The 20637-nt window shown below is 41.0% G+C and overlaps 1 protein-coding gene across 3 annotated transcripts; it reads right to left on the bottom strand.

Moving 5' to 3' along the window:
• Positions 1 to 4352: 4352 nt before the first annotated feature.
• Positions 4353 to 19269, bottom strand: ADAT3 (adenosine deaminase tRNA specific 3). Of its 3 annotated transcripts, none has more exons than XM_069231451.1 (2): positions 19041 to 19269; positions 4353 to 6024 (listed from the first exon to the last, which is right to left on the bottom strand). In XM_069231451.1, exon 2 carries the CDS (start codon positions 6017 to 6019, stop codon positions 4922 to 4924), a length of 1098 nt encoding a protein of 365 aa, XP_069087552.1. In that variant the 5' UTR covers positions 6020 to 6024; positions 19041 to 19269; the 3' UTR covers positions 4353 to 4921. The 3 variants fall into 3 exon arrangements, with proteins under 3 accessions (XP_069087552.1, XP_069087551.1, XP_069087553.1); XM_069231450.1 differs by having other exon boundaries at positions 19125 to 19254; XM_069231452.1 differs by having other exon boundaries at positions 19135 to 19219.
• Between the last annotated feature and the right edge of the window lie 1368 nt (positions 19270 to 20637).

Here is a 20637-nt window from a genome sequence, read left to right on the forward strand (position 1 = left end):
TCTTCAGCTGGACTAACCTGGGCCCTGTATCCAAACCATGCTTCATTGCGGTCCACCTGACTTTGTGACTTTCCCCCACTCTAGACAGACTAGATAACCATGAGTGGAGCTTTTGTGTTTCTTGCCACTATTTTCACCAATACATTTTAACTTTATTATCTCTGGTCCTACTGATTGGATTTTTGTTGTTCTAGAATTTCATTTATTAAAGTTTGCTCTGTTTGTCTACCTTGATTTGAAATTTTCCTTGCGTTTTCACTTTATTGCCATTTGTGTGCTGCATAAATACTTTACATATTGCCTCTAAGATACGCCTGACTGCTTTTAGGCCAAGCTAACAGAAGGTTAAGCACAGGTTAATTAATTTAGTCACCTTTGTAGTTCACTCTGACAAGGACTTTGGGTGTTGCTCGTGAGGATTCCCGCACTCTCAGCCAATAACCTAATTTCCTACAGGAGAGATAAATGTTTCCAAGTTCACACTAAATTCAAACTAATACTTTAAATCAATACCTGTCAATACAATTATATATTCTGAAATACTATGGTATAACATTTCTGCATTTTAACAAAATACATGTTTCTGAATTTTGAAGAGACTTTACAAATTGTGTTGCATGAATTACTTGCCAGTAGACGCAAGGATATGAAAGCAAGGTTGGAGCCTGGGTGATTGTAATGGTACTTTGGGCCAAGCTTTTGGAGTTGGAAATGTTTCCTTGGAATCGGGTCACATACCAAGTAAATGCAGGATTACAGGAGTAGGATTTTGTTCGAAGATAAGAAATAGTATTTCCTTTGCAGCCGGAATGGGTGAAGTCAGGCTAGGATACTAGTAATTACCAAGAGCTGGAATGAAGACCTGGAAAGAGCAGACTATTCTCCACCAGCAATCTCCTTTAGGCTTCTTTCTTTCCTTTTCGGTGTGCAATGTGTGCTTCAACGCCACTGGAAGGCAACACGCAGGAGGGCTAAGGCAAATGAAGAGGCTCAGGAATAAACAGACCAACACTTTGGCAGTCCACCCTTTTAGATGGTGTGTAACAAAAATTGATCTACTAGCTTCTGGGCACATTGCATTCTGGGAGAATCTCATCTCAGAGTAGGCGTTTTTTAGTCTTCTTCCTTCTGTTTTATTCGGGGCTTCTGACAGTAAAAAAATATATATATATATATATTTATATATTACAGGGCAGACCTGATGCAGGCTTTAAATGTTTTTCAGCCTTGCTAGTGCCCTCTGCGTGATCCTTACATTAGCCCTACTTCTTGGCCAGGGTGAGGGGGAGCATCAACTCAGTGAAAATAGTGGGTGTATGCCGCTCACCCCTTAATTGCCCCTGAGCCAGAGCTACATAAACTGCCGTGCTGCGCGCACATGGAGCAGTACCATATGACAGGAACAGGGTGAGCAGAAGGAGAGCGCAAGGAAAAGCCATCCCGGTGGGAGCAAGGGGAGCTGCATGATGGACTCTGCAAACACGGATTAAGAAGATGGCCTCGTGGGAAGAAGAGAAAGGGGGCTGCAAGATGCAAGATGCGAGTCGCATATCAATGTTACTACCCAGTAGAGCAACATGTTGAGAGGCACTAGCAGAAAACTCTGCAAGGCATAGGAGGCATTACTTCTCACATGTTTACATATGTGAAAAGTCATATCAGCCTTGTGGACCAATGTCTAAATCCAGTTAGCCCACAGTTGCCAATGGCCGAAAGCAGTTATCAAAAATATATGTATGAGTATTTTGAGTGATTACAATATCTATCGCCAGGCAACTAAAGCGTTCTGTAGCAGAGACCTAAAATTGTTTGAGCATTTGCTCAACTGTAATAAGTCATTACAGTTGAGTTACTATGCCATAATGCCTCCTGGCAAAGCCAGGAGACAGTGTGAAAGGCAGGTCACGGAGCAAGAGTATATCTGCTTTTTAATGAACAGAAATGAAAAACAGCTTTTCCTTTCTTCTGAACTCAAAGTAAGCAGTCATCAAGCTGGATTCCTAGGAGAGTGAAGAGGAGGGAGTATAGGATTAAGTGCCATCTGCTCTGCATTACAAGGGTATTGCAAGTGACAGACGTTTCATGCCCCTCTAAAGGAATTAACATTCATTAGCAGAACAGTGACTCTTTTTTTTTTTTTTTGCAGGGTAACAGTGCAAAACAGGAAAGCATGAATTGCTCTTTATGTTATCACATTATAATGAAAGCATTTTTAAATGACTTACATTAAACTGCTGATGTCTGTGCAACAAATTACTGTGCTTTGGCTAGCTTAATTGCGACACAGTACACATTCTACATATTTGGAACCTTGTCCATTCATACCAAGGAGCAAGATACCAATGACTTCATCTTTTGGTGAGACTGTAATGGTGTTATTGTGTACTAAAATGAATAAAGCACCCTCTGCCATGAGTTAAACTTATATTGCAAGTTACCTGATAGTTCTATGAGCTCATGAATTAACTCTGCTCTTAGATGCACTCCTTTAGAGGGGCATGAAGCTTCTGTCACTTGCAATACCCTTATAATGCAGAGCAGATGACGCTTTATCCTATACTCGCTCCCCTTCACTCTCCTAGGAATCCAGCTTGATGACTGCTTACTTAGAGGTCCAATAACAGTGCTGTCTTCCACAACTGGTTAACTCCCTTGTCAATCACACTCTTGTTTAATTTATCCCTTCACCACTTCACTCGCTCCCAAGATATGGTTTTTGGTCACCTAAAATGTGCATATCGCAGAGATTTGCGGGTATTCCAAAGTCCTGATGAGGCTTCAGCATCATAATTATGTTCCAGGATAGTAAAAGAGTAGTGATTAGAATGAGTCCACCAATACACTGCAAAAATGGTTGCTAATTAATAGACCCAGAAAAGGACTATTGCCTTAATCATTAGCATATCGACATGCTTCACTATTCCATTGACAAAACTAAGGAAAGGTGGTAAAAAAATATTGCGGTAAGGAAAAAATTAAAACCATCTGCAAAATGCATGCCATCTAATTCAAATGACAGTCCACTGATCCAGTCTTCAACTGCAAGCCTCCAGCACTTATGTGAATGCTCTTCAGGACCTATCCTGATACTACACTTCACTCCAGTACTAGTTTACTCCTATGCTCTGCTTTACTGAACTCCATTACCTGTTATAGTCCACTCTACTTAGATGTGTAATTTACTGCACCCAGCCAGCTACAATAGCTACCCTTTCACTGGAGTGTATATTCAACTGTAAACAGTCTATTCTGGACTGCAGTGCACCAACTTATACACTCTCCTGCTACAGTCCATCATACTGGCTGTTGTACTTTATGGAACTCAGGCCCTCATTACAACTTTGGCGGACAAAAACACCCGTCTGCCAAAGCCGTGCGGTTAGAAAACTGCCAGTGCGGTCCGACCGCTACCGCGAGTCTGGCAGTCCTATGACTGCCAGACTCATAATGAGGGGCTCAGTCTCTTGTTACCTCCCACTGGCATGTCTACTAGATGCATATTGTATTAAGTCACCTGCTATGGTGCACACCACTAGCTTATACAATCTATTGCGACCAGTCTTCTTTCAGAGTCCACCTCCATTAGAATTTATACTATAATGCTCCCAGTCTCTGGCTAGTTGACCCACTGCCATCTAGACTCATTTCCATTGAACCTCCTGCTAAATGCCCAACACCACCAACATGTATCTTTTGTTGCACTCAGTCTCCTTCTACATAACTGCCATCCCCCTACTAGTGTAGATACTCTACTGCACCCAGTCTCCTGCTAAAACCCCACTGCCAGTGCTACTATCCCCCCACTAGTGTGAATACTCTGTTGCAAACAGTCCTCACTAGCTTGCATAATACTGCAGCCAATCTCTAGCTGCAGCCCCCTTTCTTTATTGATAAGTATAACCATCAATGAACTCACCAACAAACGTACCAAGTCTTTTCATACAATCCCACTAAGTTTTCATTATACACTACTTCAGCTGAGCTCCTCCTACATTCCATCTCACTAATTCATAATCTAATGCCTCTTGTAGATCAAATATCCTGCTATACGTCTTTCTGTTGGTGTGTGAATATTCTACAGCAATTCACCAACCCAGTCTGTGTGTTTGTAGTCTATTGCACTGATGTATCTATGGTAGCCTACAGCATTATGGTCTGCAATCTTATGTCTGTTCCATGAAAGTATCCTTTTGATTTTGCGTATGAAGTAAAACACTGGACTCCAACATCTGAATCTGACGGTGCGCACCCAAGTACATTGTTTATACAAATAAATAAATTACCCAAACGGTGCTTGTAGAACAAAATTTACTGCACAACAAAGTTTAAAAAAAGAAGAGAGTCAAGTCAAATGACAATAAAAAAAGAGTGGGATTTATTAAGGGAGCTACCGGCTTTGGCTCCAGATTCCAGTTTGCTGTACAGGAGAATGCCTGTGTGCTTGCCAGTGGGGTAAAGCAAGATCACTTTCTCTGGAGAAATCCAGTAATGCTTCCACCAACAGTAGAATCTGTCTTGCAGTGCCTTACCAAATGGAAGGGTAAGGTAATGTGACCATTGCCTTTCCTACTGTAGCAAGCAAATGCGCAATTTAAAGCCTGAACAGGATTCAAGTCTTTGATGCAGATCCATTCCAATCATGAATGAAGCTGAAATAAAAGGTCAATGGTAAAGGTCTGTGATAGGGTTTCTTGCATAGGAATCGCAAGTTGTAGTACGAGGTGCGTGCTCAAGGAATCTCCCTATTATTCAACTTACTGGTATGAGTCAAGTCCTTGTTATATTTTAATGCCAATTCAAAGTTGGAATTCATCTCTCTGCCATCTCATCCAAGAGAAAGAATGTTGACATCTACATCAAGGAATTGGCCAGTGTAACTGCAGAAGAACTACTTATTGTGTCACCTCTGCCCAGGCAGATGTTATGAAACCTGATGACACTCATTTCCAAGCTCTTGGCACTGGTCTTCTAGTATGCCTCGGAAAACGTCAAAGTGATGGTTCAAGTCCCTCCTGGAATGGATTCGATACTTTGATCCAAGAGCTCCATCAGGTGATGGAGTGCCATAAAATACTCGCTGGATCCGCGAATGCAGCAGCGCCATAGCACACATGGTACATGGCTCCCGGGTAACATATAAATCAAAGCCTGTGCATATATATGGAAGCCCAACTGCAGTGGGATGAGTACCAGCTGGAGAATCTACTGCATCTATCTCTGCACATTCATTGTTGTTAGGTGATAAAAAGAATTTACAGTCTGGGTAAATATCATAGTTGTACACCCCTCCACCTTGTGCATGAGACACCAGATCAATTCCCACTATGGACGCGTGGAGCAGGGGGTTACACCCTTGTCTACAGTCATGTCCCACAGCAATCACTGCTCCAGTGCTAGAGTTGACGACAACAGCCCCCACTGCCTCCATACCTATTGCTGCCCCGCATTTTGCGGCCTGTATGGCCTGATCCATGTACTTCTGCATCCTGTTTTTCTCCTCCCAGGAGAACAGCTGTCCGTCAAGGGCCTTGGTCACCAGCTTATTTTCATGAAAAGATGTAGGCCAGTGAGCACTGGATTCCCTAAACTGAGGCCTAGTCAGTGGGGGCCTAGCAGGAACCTGCACAACAAAGGGCTCTCCAAGACTAGAGCACTCTGCTTTAACAGTAGGAAGAAGTTCACGCAATGACAGAGCACTTTCCTCTTTCTGCAAGGGGCTTGCAAGGCAGATTAATATTTCTACATCATGTTGGCGAGGCTCCTCTTTACAAGCACGCACCCTCTTTAGATGTTGAAGACCAGGCAGCGGATAGATGGCTGACACCTCCTTAACCAGGCGGGAGGTTTCTTTCTTACAAAGAATTGGAGCTGCATAGGCTGGGAGAAGCTCCACGCCTTGGCACTCCTCCTCTGAAAGCACAGGCAGGATCTCCCAGGAGAAGCACTCTGAATCGGAAGTTCTCCTTCGTTTGCATCTTGGCCCTGTCAGAACATATTCATCATCTTGGGAAGGTGGCATCTTGTCTGGAAATAAAAGAAAAAAAAAGCACACAGAAAAGTGATGAAATGCACGGAACCAGCAACACAGGTAAAGTACTAATAACAGATTATACAACTTGTTCCTAGAATATAAATCAATCTACAATCCTTAGCACCCAATCAAATCAAATTAAATGGATGTACACACTGACTCCTGGCTTCCTACCAAACTGATAATGCCTCATGTCTTCCATCTCTTTCCTATCAGCTCTCCATGGTGTTTTATTCCAAGTGCTCAGTTTCTCCCCTCACAGATCGGATGGTAGGTACTTCATTATAATGACCATATTTTTTGTAAACTCAGTGCAGGGTAGTTTTTCTCCTGCTTTTGATGCTGTGACAAACATACTCAAAGAATGCCAAGTGTACCATGAGCATGTACACTCCACTCATAGAACACAATGGAAGGTACTACCAAGAAAGAGTTTGAAAGAGTAAAACACGCATATAAATACTTTCCTGTGGATGAGTTCTCTCATTGTTTTACATAAAGCATCTATCTGTACTCTTACAATACTGACTGCAGCTTTCTGTCCTGGCCCCCCTAAAACAGGAACTGACTTAGGAGAGAGGGTAGTTGTTGCATCTATACCCCAGCCTGGGATGTAGCCATGTGAAGCGGGAGGAAAGCAATTTCTCCATTTTTTTACTGGATGATTTTGCTTAGACAGAAGCATATTTATGTATTTTTTTTAATATGTATGAAATATATAAAGTATGAAACAGGCAATGAGACAGGTCCAGTCTCCGCACCTGTATTAACCACTTTCACCTCTAAGGGCAATACTGCACTTGCAAGCATTGCCTGAACATTTACATGCAGACCCTCATACAGAAGCAGGCACTCTCTCAAGATATGCATGAACACAAGGACTTATTGTTTGCATAAAAGAAAGGAACACCCCTCATACAAACAGTAATACAACATAAAAGCAACGGATGTCATCAAAGAATACTGCATTGTTCTCACCTAGCAGGGAGATGTCCACATATCTGCAGTCATCCAAAGGAGCCTAAGCAAGAAGTGGGCACCTTCCGCTTAAAGCTGTGTAATTTCACCCAACAGAAGATTGTCTCCTACCCTATGCAACTTAGCAACAAAATGAGCAACTCCTCAAAAAGGACTAATACTACCTTCTACAAATCGCTGCCATGAATCACCTATTGGCAATCATTAATTTCTCAAGAGGCTAGCATTCCCAATCAGAAAGGCCCTCCCAAAAATAAGAATAGACAATACTTCATCAAAATAAAAAATAAAAACATCATGCACCCTCTTACTACTCTCAAGAGGCACACACCTTTCCAAATAATCTGGTTACCCCAGAGAGAGCACATTCCTTCACTGTGACTGTCAGTTTCCCTGTTGGTGGCCGTCCCAACCCAAATTCAGTAAAATGAAAACCTATTTTTAACCAAAATGGATTATTTTCTCCTTAGCTGCTTAGAGTGACCAGGAGCCAGAATCATGACATCCCTACAAATTATAACAATTAAACTAAATAAAGGCCAGAGGAAAAATAGCTTTTGTTCACTGCCTGGTTAACAAACAATCTTTGAGGCAGAATTCTATGAACTTAGACTGAGGGTTGAAAAGCTTGTGAGGGAGTGCTGTATTTTTAGGAGTTTCTTTTCAGTAAAAGAAGCTTACTACACAAGTCAACCTAAACAACACACAATATTAGTAGTTATATCCACAGTTACAGTATATAATAGTTCCAATATTTAGACAAAAAAAACATATTGCATTGCAGGAGCCAGTCATCCATAACAAGATTATTATGCAAGCAAATCTCAATGTTTTGCAATCAAAACAACAAATGCTTATGTGTCAATAGCATCACAATGCTGCTACTTTCTTATACTCTTACAAAAATGATACCACATGATTCTAAACAGTATTTACATACATTGTACAAACTTCTACAATACCACATTGTAACTTGACTTGATTCTCCAAATAGTCCTTGTCTTAGTGTCTTAGGGGGTGATTCTTACCTTGGCGGGCGGCGGAGGCCGCCCGCCAAAGTACCCCCGCCAGAACACCGCACCGCGGTCGTCAGACCGCTGCGGTGATTCTGGGATTTCCACTGGGCTGGCGGGCGACCGCCAAAAGGCCGCCCGCCAGCCCAGTGGAAATCAACCTTCCCACGAGGACGCCGGCTCTGAATGGAGCCGGCGGAGTGGGAAGGTGCGACGGGTGCTGTTGCACCCGTCGCGTATTTCAGTGTCTGCAAAGCAGACACTGAAATACAAAGTGGGGCCCTCTTACGGGGGCCCCTGCAGTGCCCATGCCACTGGCATGGGCACTGCAGGGGCCCCCAGGGGCCCCAAGACACCCCATACCGCCATCCTGTTCCTGGGGGGAGAACCGTCAGGAACAGGATGGCGGTATGGGCTGTCAGATTCTCCATGGCGGCGCAGCTTGCTGCGCCGCCATGGAGGATCCATTAGGGCAGCGGAAAACCGTCGGGAGACCGCCGGTTTTCCGCATCTGACCGCTGCCCTGCGGGGCACCGCCAGCCTGTTGGCGGTGCTCCCGCCAACCCTGGCCCCGGCGGTCCATGACCGCCGGGGTCAGAATGACCTCCTTAGTGTCTTCACATACCATTCCTGCCCTTCCAATAATAGAATATCAAAAATAGACGTAATTATGACATTGTGAGTAGAAGAGGCACCAATCTGGCCCAATTATATGCCACATGGTTTTATAATATATAAGCCTTTGCTTTACATGTGACAATTAACAACAATAATGGTAACAACTAAAAGGCAAGCAATGCAACTCAATACACAGCAACAAGCTATTGCTTTATAAAACAATTAAATAAATAAAAAGTCTGCTATCCTGCCCAACAACCTAGGCACTATTTTGGAGCATTTCAGTACACTGCTACAGGTATCATTAGGTTGAACGTAAGCACTCAACCTCTTGTATACTTTTAGTATACTTCTTATGGCTTAAAGGTATTTCATTTTTTGATTGCAGTGTCTTTTAAAAATTCTTGCTCGTTAGTGGTCAGTACTGCTTTTTACGCACTCCTTTTCCTGTTTCAGGGCAGTGACCAACTACTGTATTATTCCACTTTGGTTTCTTTATCTGTTACTGTGAAGGGTTATTTTTGTTATTTCCTTGGTGCTCCTCTTTCACTGTGGGTGTTTTAGGCTGGTAGCTGCCTGCATTTTATTGCAGCATTCAGTTCCTCCCATGTCGCTGACATTTTGTTTTGGCTTTATTCCAGTGCTGTCCTCGTTTACCTCTGGCTCCTAAAATAAGCTTATTTCACAAAAGAAACATCCTGTGGTTTAGCTCACTGTTCATGAAAGCCACAATATGTCCTTTCTGGTAGAATGTAGCTAAACCTAAAAGCAATGATTTGAAACCTGATTAGCCTCGCATCACATCCCATCTCGAGTCTCTCTCTCCAGGGCCCTTCCTAAAGGACATTTTGCAAGAGTATGCAGTGACTTGCAGAATAAACAAGTACACATGGTGGAACCAGATAATCAGGTAAAAAAGAAGTTTGTATTTAAAGTAAAACAGAAGGAAGAAGACACACAATTTTCATCATGAAAAATTATCTTAGACATTGAACCTACTACTGAGTTTGTGGACCCTGTCCTCCCTATACACTCTTAGACAAGAAATCTTTTGAAAGTATGTTTCCTGGTAGTACTGAAGAACTAGAAAGACCAGGCATCACACCAGGGGGTTCAATGGGGATTGGATTACACTGACAGATTAAAATAAGGCAGATTTGTTTTCAAAGGCAGAAATACAGTGGGAAAAGTGGCTGTAACCAATAAAGGGACAAATCTGCTTGGGCGAAGGCATCAAAAAGAATTAGGTATGAAGCTGGACCCAAGCCGATTAGAACCTGTTCTGCTTGTAAACCCTATGTATTGGGAGAAAAAGTGTGCAGTGAATTCCCCAGGGTGTTTTTGGATGAATTGGGGTTACTAAGGGATTACTAACATCACATTTGCTTAAAAGCTAAAGCTAGACCTGTACATAAAGTGAGGCCAATACGTCTATTGTTGCATACATCCCTCAAGGAAGAATAAGAAATTACTGAGCCAGGATGTAATTGAGCCATTAAAAAGTTTAGAATGGCTGGCCACAACAGTAATAGCCCACAAGTCTACCAAAGGGCAAATAAGGCTTTGTGTCGATTTGTGGGACCTTATCTCCAACATTCTTGTTGACAGACACCTTTTGCCCCACGCTGATTGAGGATGCTTCCTTCTTTGTTTTCCTAGATCCCTCTGCCATGTACCATCAATTGGAGCTAGCTCCCCAATAAAGTCACTCTAACGTCTTTCATCACACCCCTGGGAGCCTTTCAATACCAACATATGGTCTTTGGCCTTGCGTCAGTGGTGGCTGGGGCCCAAAGAATCATGCAACATCTACTGCAAGGGTTCCAGCGCCAGCCCACCATGTGCTTTCAAGACAATATTCTAATCTATGGCACCAATGAGGAAAACCTTAACATCACTCTTAGAAAGGTTCTCACTAGGCTTAGAGATGCAGGCCTAACCATTCAGAAAGAAAAAGTGTCACACAGGAGTGAAAGCTGTAGATTACTTAGGGAACACCATCTCCCAAGATGGAATTAAACCAAAGCATGACTTAGTAGAAGCAATTAATAAAACTCCAGCACCTTTCCAATAAAGAAGAACTCAAGTCATTCCTAGGGTTATCAGAGTTTTATCCACAATTTGTCCAAACTTTTGCTACAATTGTAGAACCCATATGCTGCTTACTCAAGGGCATGGGTCTGTTTGTAATGAGGGTGGGGGAACTGTCAATATGCATTTGACTTCATCAATTCTGCCGTTACAAAAAGCCCAACCCTTAGGAAAATGTGATCCAAATAGCCCCCTCACAAATTCTCACAGATGCCAGCAACAAAGGAATAGGGGCAACTCGAACTCAAAAGGTAGTTGGCATCAAACAGATTGTGACTTTTGCTTCCAGGGCACTAAATGGAACAGAATCTGGATACTCTCTAGTAGAGAAGGAAGCTCTGGCATGCTACTGGGCAGTCAAGTATTTTACATTTTTCTTACAGGGAATTCCATTCACCATTAGAACAGACCACAAACCCTTGATTTTTGCATTTGCCACCAAAGGATTAGCGGGGACAACACCGAGAATCTCTTGTTGGGTACTAGGACTGGAAGGTTACAACTTCAGAATGATGCATGTTCTGGATTAGCAGAAAGTAGTTGTGGATTACCTTTCACGCAATCCCCTCAACACTAGCCTAGGAAAGCAAGAAGAAACCTCTGAGAAATTTGTAATGGAAATAAAAACAGGCAGTATAAATTCCAATGAGTGGGAACGAAAAATGAACAAGGATGATGAAATGATTACTGACCATGTACATTCATCAAGGCTGGCCCACTGATAAAAATGAATTGCCCAAATCCACTGCAAAGTATTGGGAAGGAAGACTAGAACCGAGTGATTCCAGAGAAATCATCTTTCGATGAGAAAAAATAATCACGCTTTGTGAAATGAGAGAGAAATTATTTGACCTTACTCACAAGGTCCATCTTGGGCAAAGTCTGACAAAGAAAAAAGTTAGGTTAGACTACTGGTGGCCAAACATGGACACTATGGTTGAGAATGGGGTGAAGGCTTGTGTTGACTGTGTCAACAGGGACAACCCTCTTAAAAACAATGTACCTCCTTTGTCCCCAGTTGAGGTCCCATGTAGACCATGGACAAAAACTGGCACTGGATATCACCATCCCTATAAACCTTAAATTTCTTACAGAACGCTGTATAGTGGTTTTGGTTGATTAGCACATGCGATGTATAGTTACCAAATGCGTCCACAATGTCACCACACACACGTTGTTCAACGTCTTGAGAAATATATTTTGTGATTAAGGCATACCGGGGGTCCTCATTATAGACCATGGTTTGCAGTTCACTTCTTACCAGATGCAAGAATTTCTCAATGAAATGTCCATAAACATCTCAGATTTGCACTATACTGCCCAAAAGCAAATGACTTGGTTGACGTGAAAGATTGCATACAGAGGACAGTGCTTTCCTATAAACTAGGATATACAGGATACAATATGGGCTTATAGGACCACTCCTAATAGTGTCATGTGTGTACTGTCATTCATATCATTGAAGGGAAGAAAACCAAGCACAAAAATGTCAGCCTCTTGGGGTACAGGGGTACTTCAGTCAACATAGACAGACTATAACGTACGCAAAGAGTAAGTACTCATCAAGACAGATACAAGAAAAGATATGATCATCTAAAATGTGTCAACAATCCGAATTACCAAGTAGGAGAATGGGTAAAGGTGAAATTGCTAAAGAAGAGATTTGTGGAAATAGCAAGTTTTCCCATCCTGTTAAAATCAAAAGTCTAGGTAGAAAGATCATCACCAGACCTCGAAAAATCATAAAAATGTTACCAGACCTGCAGGTCTAGTGACCTAAATAATCTACGCGACCTAACTGTAATGCTCTTGACCCATAAACTGGTTTCAAATTATGTAATACTAGGTATTTCATTTAATTCACTGAGCTGCCATTTTCTTCTTTATGACATACTATAGAACCTTTAATTATGTTAGTGCAGCATGTCTGTTGTAGAAAAAAACACTTGTCTAATAGACTTAATGTTTGCTTCATATTTATTACAAATCTAGCCACATATGTAGTATGCCTCTTGGTCAGGCCCACTGTAATTATGCGATTGTGTGGCCGCGGCAATTTTTGCCTGGTTTTAGATTTGTCACATAATTCATCATCTGCCACATAATCTGCAGATTTTTAATTGTTTCTAGTTCAAATGGTTCAAAAGTTACTGAATATATGACGACACAGGTTGCTGCTCAGTGAAAGGCCGGACCGGACTTGCAATGCTGGACTGGTCACCTATCTGTTGCTTTTTGCTATATTTGGTTGTTACATTGGTACTAAAGAGGGCACCCTATGGTCAGAGAGACTTACCAAATTTAAAAAGGACAAAACATTGAAGTAATATTATAGCAAAATGTGTTTCATTATGCTGCATAATTTACCTTTTCATGCTGCATAATTTACTCAACTCTGACGCATAATTTTGACTGTTCTTGCTGCATAAATCCAGTGACCCTGCTCTTAGTTCATCAACAGCATTGTCATCGGGGCAGGGCAAGAATGTTTCTCTAATTATGGTTCAAAACTAGCACTTTTAATGAATATATACCTAAAGCTTGAAGGGGCCACCTTCTGTCATTTCTAATCAGCACATTTTACATTGACCGCCACAAACTTTTCAGGTAATATGTGGTTTTACTGATAAAAACTATATAGTGTCCAAACAGTAATGTCTGGAAATCGAGTTTCTGCAAATATTTCTCATTTGAACATCACCAAGGAAAGTGTCCTGATTTGTTTTGCTCCTATTTAAATCTTTGCATCACACTTCTGAATTACAAAATAGTGAATTTCTAATTCCTAATATATTTAGAAATATCTGTACTATTTATTTAGGAGCTATTTAAATGTTGTGTGTTAGGGTAAAAACTGACATCCTACAACCCTTTGTTTCAGAATGATTGTAGACAGCTCCCTTTACAAAATCATATAACTGTAGTAAAAATAAAAAGTAAACCATTTCTCAGGATAGGATAAGCAGCACTTAGTAGAAAGACAAACTGACATTTGACCTCTGTCCTTAAACAGACAGCAAATGTGTCAAGATAAAACAAGATTTAAAGGCATCTTTATTGCTCACTCATTTTCTGAACGAACAGAACACCACCTTCCAGCTCAAGTTCACTCACCAGAATGGACCGGTCCTACAAATAGCTCGACCTGATAAAATCTCAATTGCCATAGCGAGTGGGCAGGCCAGTAGATTTTTCGAGGCCTAGAAAATGGACAATCATGGAGAGTAGATACGATTGGTATGTGTGCCACCAGCTACTGCCCTTTACTACCCGAACACGTTCCTGTGACAACACATGCTAAAGAAGACACTGGGAAGTGATGGATTGATTGGTGTACTATCTCTTCCTTCCCATATTCTCTTTTCCACATCTGCATGCTGTAACTTCATTATTACTATTGTCTCATTGACTATTGTTATTAAATATCAGCATATTACTGTTTACTCCATATGATGGTTAGGGAATAAGCCTTTTTTTGTTTTGTTCGTTCGATAAGGAGATGTGTTAGACCCTAATTTTCTTAAATGGTTTTCCCCATCCTGCCCCCTCGCCCCTTTCCCTGGGGGTTGCCTCCTTCACCTGATGATGTAATGCCACGTCACGTGAACATTTCAACTGTCACCTTATGCCACTCAGGTGACTGGAAGTTGTGGTGGAGTGCCTACTTACAGCTATAGGTTTCAGCTATTTTAAAATCATCATTTTCTGTTACTCACAATATTTTGATAATTACAATCAATGACTGTAGATGAAGTATTAGAAACCGTATTCTACATATTTTTTTAAGGTATTGGCATCTGCTATGCCAAATGTTTATAGTAATTGAAAATAATTTGGCCTGCTACAGTCGATGTTATTTTTACCTGCAGCTACAATCCAATTAGATGTTGTGGAACTGAAAGACGTAAATCAAAAAGTTGTAAAAACGCAATTGTTAAGTGCACAGTTTCTAATGTGAAATGTAGCGCTCTGTATAGATAAAGAAGCAACACACAACTAAACAGGACTTTTATTACTGAATTAACTTCCCTCCTTGCATGCTCAGTTTCAAATACGTTTAGACTACGGGTAGTACATATGATCCGCTTTTTCACTGCTAATAAATTACCCTCTTGGCTTAAAAGACTAATTAACAATAACTCACATGTATTTAGATGATTCTATGTATCCTAGTTTAAACCTTTCAAAGAAAACCCACAACGTGTAAGCTCACTAAGGCTGAAAACAATTCAAAAAGCTCCAAGCTTTGACCTGATTACCTATATGAAGACACAGGCAGCGGAGATAGAGGACATCCATGTTTTAATTAATTTGCTGTATACATTTTTGCAGATAAACTGTGGCCACTGCCCAATTTTACTTTAACTTACTGGAGCTATACAATTAAAGAGTGTGGGCATTTGTTGAGGCACCACTTTACATGTTTAGCTCAGAAGGGGTTTCTTCGCCACACTGTCAAATAAAATGTGTAATTAATGTAACAGACTTACGCATTTAGTACCCGTTTCAGAATACCCTTTCTTCTCAAAAAGGCTAAAGTTATAGTGTTATCACAAGCAGAACTGTTTCTGATGAAACCCTACTTGGGGAAAGTGAATAGGCAATAGGCTTCGACCCAGTCAGAAAGTTTCAAACATTAATTCTATAGAACAGCATTTGTCTGGCTCTTGTAAATCGTCTGTAAAATATTTCCCTTCTAGGTGGGAGTGAGAAATTCTAATCTACAAATATATATATATATATACATTTTTTTTTTTTATTGTAGTTGTCCACAATATGGATTCTTTAAAACAACAAAAAACAACCCATTGAGGCATGAAATTCTTGTGTCTCTAATTATGGTTAATGCACTTGAAAAAAAAAATAGTTTAAAAGAATCCCATTCAAGGCTAAATTCAAATGTAGTTTGACTGCTTTATAAATATTGTATAGGAGGAGGAAGAGGATATAAATATTATTCACCGCTCTACAAGTGCCAAACTTTTTTCCTAAAACGGGCCAAAACTCTGGTGTCTTCAAAACTTGTTGCTGAATGTCACGTCAGCCTTTGTTTTGATCTGCCATAATAGAGTTTATTTATTTTTAGTAACTTAATTGCAGCCTTACAATCTCATCAACTGGTGCTTTGGGATTTATCTCATTGGCTGCTGAATTTCCTAGCAATAGCTGCAGTTTTCTAGCATTCCTTTGAAGACTCAACGTTCCTGCCTATAACATTTCTGATGATGATGGATGACCTTTAACATCTTGCAGTAAGTACAGTTTGGAACACTTAATAAGATATAAAGTAATATGGTACTAAAACCACGAGGCAAGTGGCTATACTGTGAAGTTCTATATTCCAGCCATATGTCACTCAAATTTGTGTGCCCCTATGCATTGGAGCTATTGGAAAGAATTTTCAATCTTGCACACTTTATTTGAGGTTCGGTAACATGAAAGGGAAAATGACACGCTTCATCTCAATCCCCTACTCGTGAATTGTCTGTACCACTATAAAGTGTGACTACTGGATTTGTCAAAGGTTCCATATTAGGAAAAGTCCTTTTGACAGTGTTGCCAATTTGTTCAAGCAGGAACAGGATAAATGATTATAACCGAAACATAATACATCTTACTGACTGCAGTCACCTGTGTGATGCTGATAGCCATCATCATGCACAAATACATTTTGAGCATTGTATGTATCCTAGTTTAGATCGTGTGCCTTCAGTACTATTAAACTACCATTAGCACAGAACTTACTGGCTTTCACTGAAAAATTTTCCAGACAAAATCAATGAATGCCAACAGGTTACGATTCATCTTTCACTTGAAACTTAATATTTAACATTAAAGTAAACATTCTCTAATGTTTTCATGTATCAACTGTCTTGACCTGAATAAGCATTACCTCTACATCCCTCGTCCACGACCCATTCCTTACGTCATGTGGATATGGGGGAGAAGTTGCCTGATTCTGTACAAGTGGATTCTGTAGTGGCCAGTCTGGTGGGTTGGTCTTCCTTCCAAGGCTGAAGAGAGCATCCTAAAAGATGGGGCTGGCAAGAAGGTGGACTCTTCTGTGAAAAGGATGTATGCAGGGACAAATCTCGCTGTGCAGGCTGGTGTGTATGGGGCGTATGTGTCTCAGTCCCTCTTGTCTGACCTTAAAACCCTGTCTCCACCGTGCAGAAGGGGGGTTCCTACATGGATCTTCTTGAGTCTATGGAGCAGCAGGCTGAATTTTTATTGATTTCTGCCTTTTACTCTGCCGTGGAAGACCTATCCACCGGACTGGTGTGAACGCTGAATTTTTACTAATAAATATTCTTGTACTCTGCATTTTGAATCTGCATAGAATTTGATTTAATATAGAAAATAATGCACGACTTGGAAATCAAGCCTACTTGAGTGGCCGCCACTAATCATGAAGTGGCCTTATTAATCGCTTATTAAAATGAATTGATGTGCTCATGTTTCGATTAATGTAGTAGTATGTTATATTAATGATTACTTACTATGTATCTGCTTTATTAAATTGTATGCATTAAGTTAGCGAGGTTTTGGGCCTAGTTGCGCAGCCTCATATTAAACTGTACTGTTAAGATAATGCTGTGAGAAAATGTTCGCTTGGAGAAATTAAGACCTGAAATGTTCTTTTCCACTGAGTTGACCAAACACTAGTAGATGGTTTCTTTTGCCATGAGAACTGCTTGCTAGAACATGCTGTATTTGCTATCGTTATAATGTAAAGTTTAGTGTGTGAGAAAGTGATGATCCCAGGAGCTAACAATGGATGCACTGACTGAAGGACAGAGATACAAAATTGTTACCTGACGAGTCCGACGATGGGAACAGGAGGAGAGGAGCCAATCATCGACATGTGAAAGACAGTTTAGTTATATCTTAGATCTGAAATTCTGCTTTCAACGGACTAAACGTAAACGTGCCATTCTTTGACCAATGGCGACGTCGGAAGTGTTTTAGACGATTTAAACTTAGCCTGACCGCACCAAGAGGGATTAGATTATTCCTGTTTTACTTCTCCACCGATCAGGTGTACCTGCATTGATTCTGCTATTTAGATAAGTCTAGCTTTAACTTAATTGTTAAACTTTGATGCAGAATGAGGATTCCTTAGATCACACTTACAAATGGTTTCAATAACGTAGAGTTCCCTGTTCTGAACCATTCTATTCATGGACCGATGCTGATGCTGACCGAACAGATGTCCAATTGACGAAAACAGTCGCAGCTTGCTGATCCATACAGAGGAGAGGTATTAATCAATTCTTATTGTTTGACGTAATTTGTTCATAGGTACCAACCGCTAATATTGATAGAGCCCTAGCTAGATGTTTTTCCAAATTTGTGTTGACTAAATTGTTTTGCATGAAGTTCAAACATGCTATTCTGAATCTAAATGTATGCTATTTCTATCACGCAGCTGTCCTTGTTATTGATTGGTACTGTAACTCTAGAGTGAGTAATTCACACTTTGGTTAAGTTGAGATTCTTTAGAAGATTTGGTCAATCAGTGTTGTTTCTGTGTGTATATCATTTGATTTTGAGACTAAGCTATGTGATATTAGCATTGTTAATATAGGGAAATAAACATTCTAACTTTTACAAGAAAAGTGTGGTTATTCATAACCAAAGGGGTCATGGTGTGTAAGATTACTGACTCCAAAGATTGACACTATTGATTAATATTGTTATTGATTTGTATTGAAATTGACTCCTAAGGTGGGATTTACTCTAAGCGCAATCAAAAGGTCCATCGAACCTCTTACGTGTCCCCTTATGAATTAAAATTAAGAACTCAAATAAGGTCAGAGGCCACCGCAGAATCCACTTGAACAGAATCAGACAACATCTTCCCCATATCCTCATGAGTTAAGGACTGGGTGGAGAACGAGTAGGACTAAGAGTAATGAGGATTACCGGTAAGTAATCAGGGCATTAGTGTTTAGTAACCTACTCCATATCAGCAACCAGACAATATTTTTGTTGCATTCATAGCCAGGTGTGAGATACGGCTCTCCGGGGTTTTTCAAGAATCAATATTTATTTTTAACAAACTTCACATATTTTAAATAAAATCTACATTCTTTACTGAGAATTAGGTCTGCACGCTGAAGTTCTTATAGCTTTTTTTAATGCTGATCCTGCTTAATCTGTAAAACTGTGTATTTGGCTTTACCTCCCTGCTCACAACTCTATAATGTACTTGTAAAAGTGAATGATGCACAGGAACTCAATTTTGTTCTTTTTCCAACAAACTTCGGTTAAAAAAAATAATTGTACACTGTAAACGTCTTTGTTACCTTGTGGAAATGTAAACAGATATGGACCTCTGTAACCGCACTAAAAACCGACCATTCCCCTAAGGCAAATAGACGACACGTTACCGTTACTTACGGCCATACGAGAAATCAACCTAATCTCCGTTGTCCGTTTCTCGTGCTTTAAAGGAAGTTAGTTATCAATATTTAGTACTTCCGGGTAGCATAACAACCAGCCAGCTAACCATAGCCGGAAGAGTCATCCGCCACCAAACGGCGCTGCTAATTTGCGAGGAAGCCTGTAATTGGAGCACTAACCACTCCTCAGCCAATCCTAGTGCGTCGCCCTATATTCTAAGTGCTGATTGGCTGTGTAGCCTGCGCACGTTTTAGTCCCAGCTATCCTCCTACAGTAGGTGCTGTTGCCCAATTAAGTGAGTTCACAGTATACATGGGTGGTACGCTGTATCTTGCCCCATCGAGGTAACTTTCTGTCGCCCGCCTTTCTCGCTGAAATGTAAGAGAGCGACGTGGCAGAGTGGGGCTCCCGGGTGCTCAGAACGAGCGATGATTGGACTTCGTGTAGGTCACGGGCAGTTGGGTAGGTCCTTTTGGCTGCTGGAGCTCAGGTCGGGCGTGACATCCGTAAGGGGAGTTTTTGTTGTCCGGCAAGATACGGAGGGGTATCTCGAGGCACAATGTATTATGGTATTATAATTACATTTACATAACCACCAACCGCCTTCATTAAATTGCAGGTGGTCAGGGATTTTAAAGGGACGATTCTATAAAGGTAAAGTCCTGCTTTATAATGGAAGAATCAATACTATAAATCCCAGAGAATTCAAAGAAAAAAGCTTGCACAGGAGCAGCACATCACACATGGATTGTGAAACTTGGAAGGATTGATTACTCTTAGTCCTACTCCTCCGCGACCCAGTCCTTAACGATGAGGTTAGTATCCCAATCCCAGGACAGAAAACAAAACATGAAGTGCTACAAGTCACACCCCTTCCACTAGTAAGTACAAGAAATAGCCCTCCACTAGAATGTCCTGTAATACCAAGCCACTGATCATAAGGCCACTACCTCAGGGAAGGTGGGAATGAGAACGAGTAGGACTAAGAGTAATGATTACCAGTAAGTAATAAGGGCATTACATTCTTCGTCCTAAGCCCAGACCTTAAAAATTAGATGCAAAAGCAGGGTTACAGGCCTTTTGATAAATCACATGCCGAAGAGTCAGACATGATGGCACATCAAGCGATTTATGCAGAAAAATCCCCTGAACAATAACAATCAGCCAACATTACCCATCAAATTAATACCGATTGTAATACACTAGAACCAAAATTCTGGCGTCTCTATAACAGTTCATGTAACCAGTAATGTCTTACAAAAGTGTGATCAGGCCGAAGTTCCAGCCCTACAATTCTCCCCCAAAGGGACACCTTGAAGTTCAGCACAAGAAGCAGCTGCACTCTTCGTGGAATGGCCATGCAGACCAGCAGGTTTAGGGAGATCAGTGCCTCTTTGACCAGGTCATGCTTCACATGGAATGCTTTAATTGCATACCATTGTGACTTCAAGGTTGATAGGAAGATTTGATGAAACCCATCCAATGGAAACTGGAGAATAG

This window comes from Pleurodeles waltl, chromosome 4_2, assembly GCF_031143425.1.
Source record: "Pleurodeles waltl isolate 20211129_DDA chromosome 4_2, aPleWal1.hap1.20221129, whole genome shotgun sequence".
NCBI classification, from domain to species: Eukaryota; Metazoa; Chordata; class Amphibia; order Caudata; family Salamandridae; genus Pleurodeles; species Pleurodeles waltl.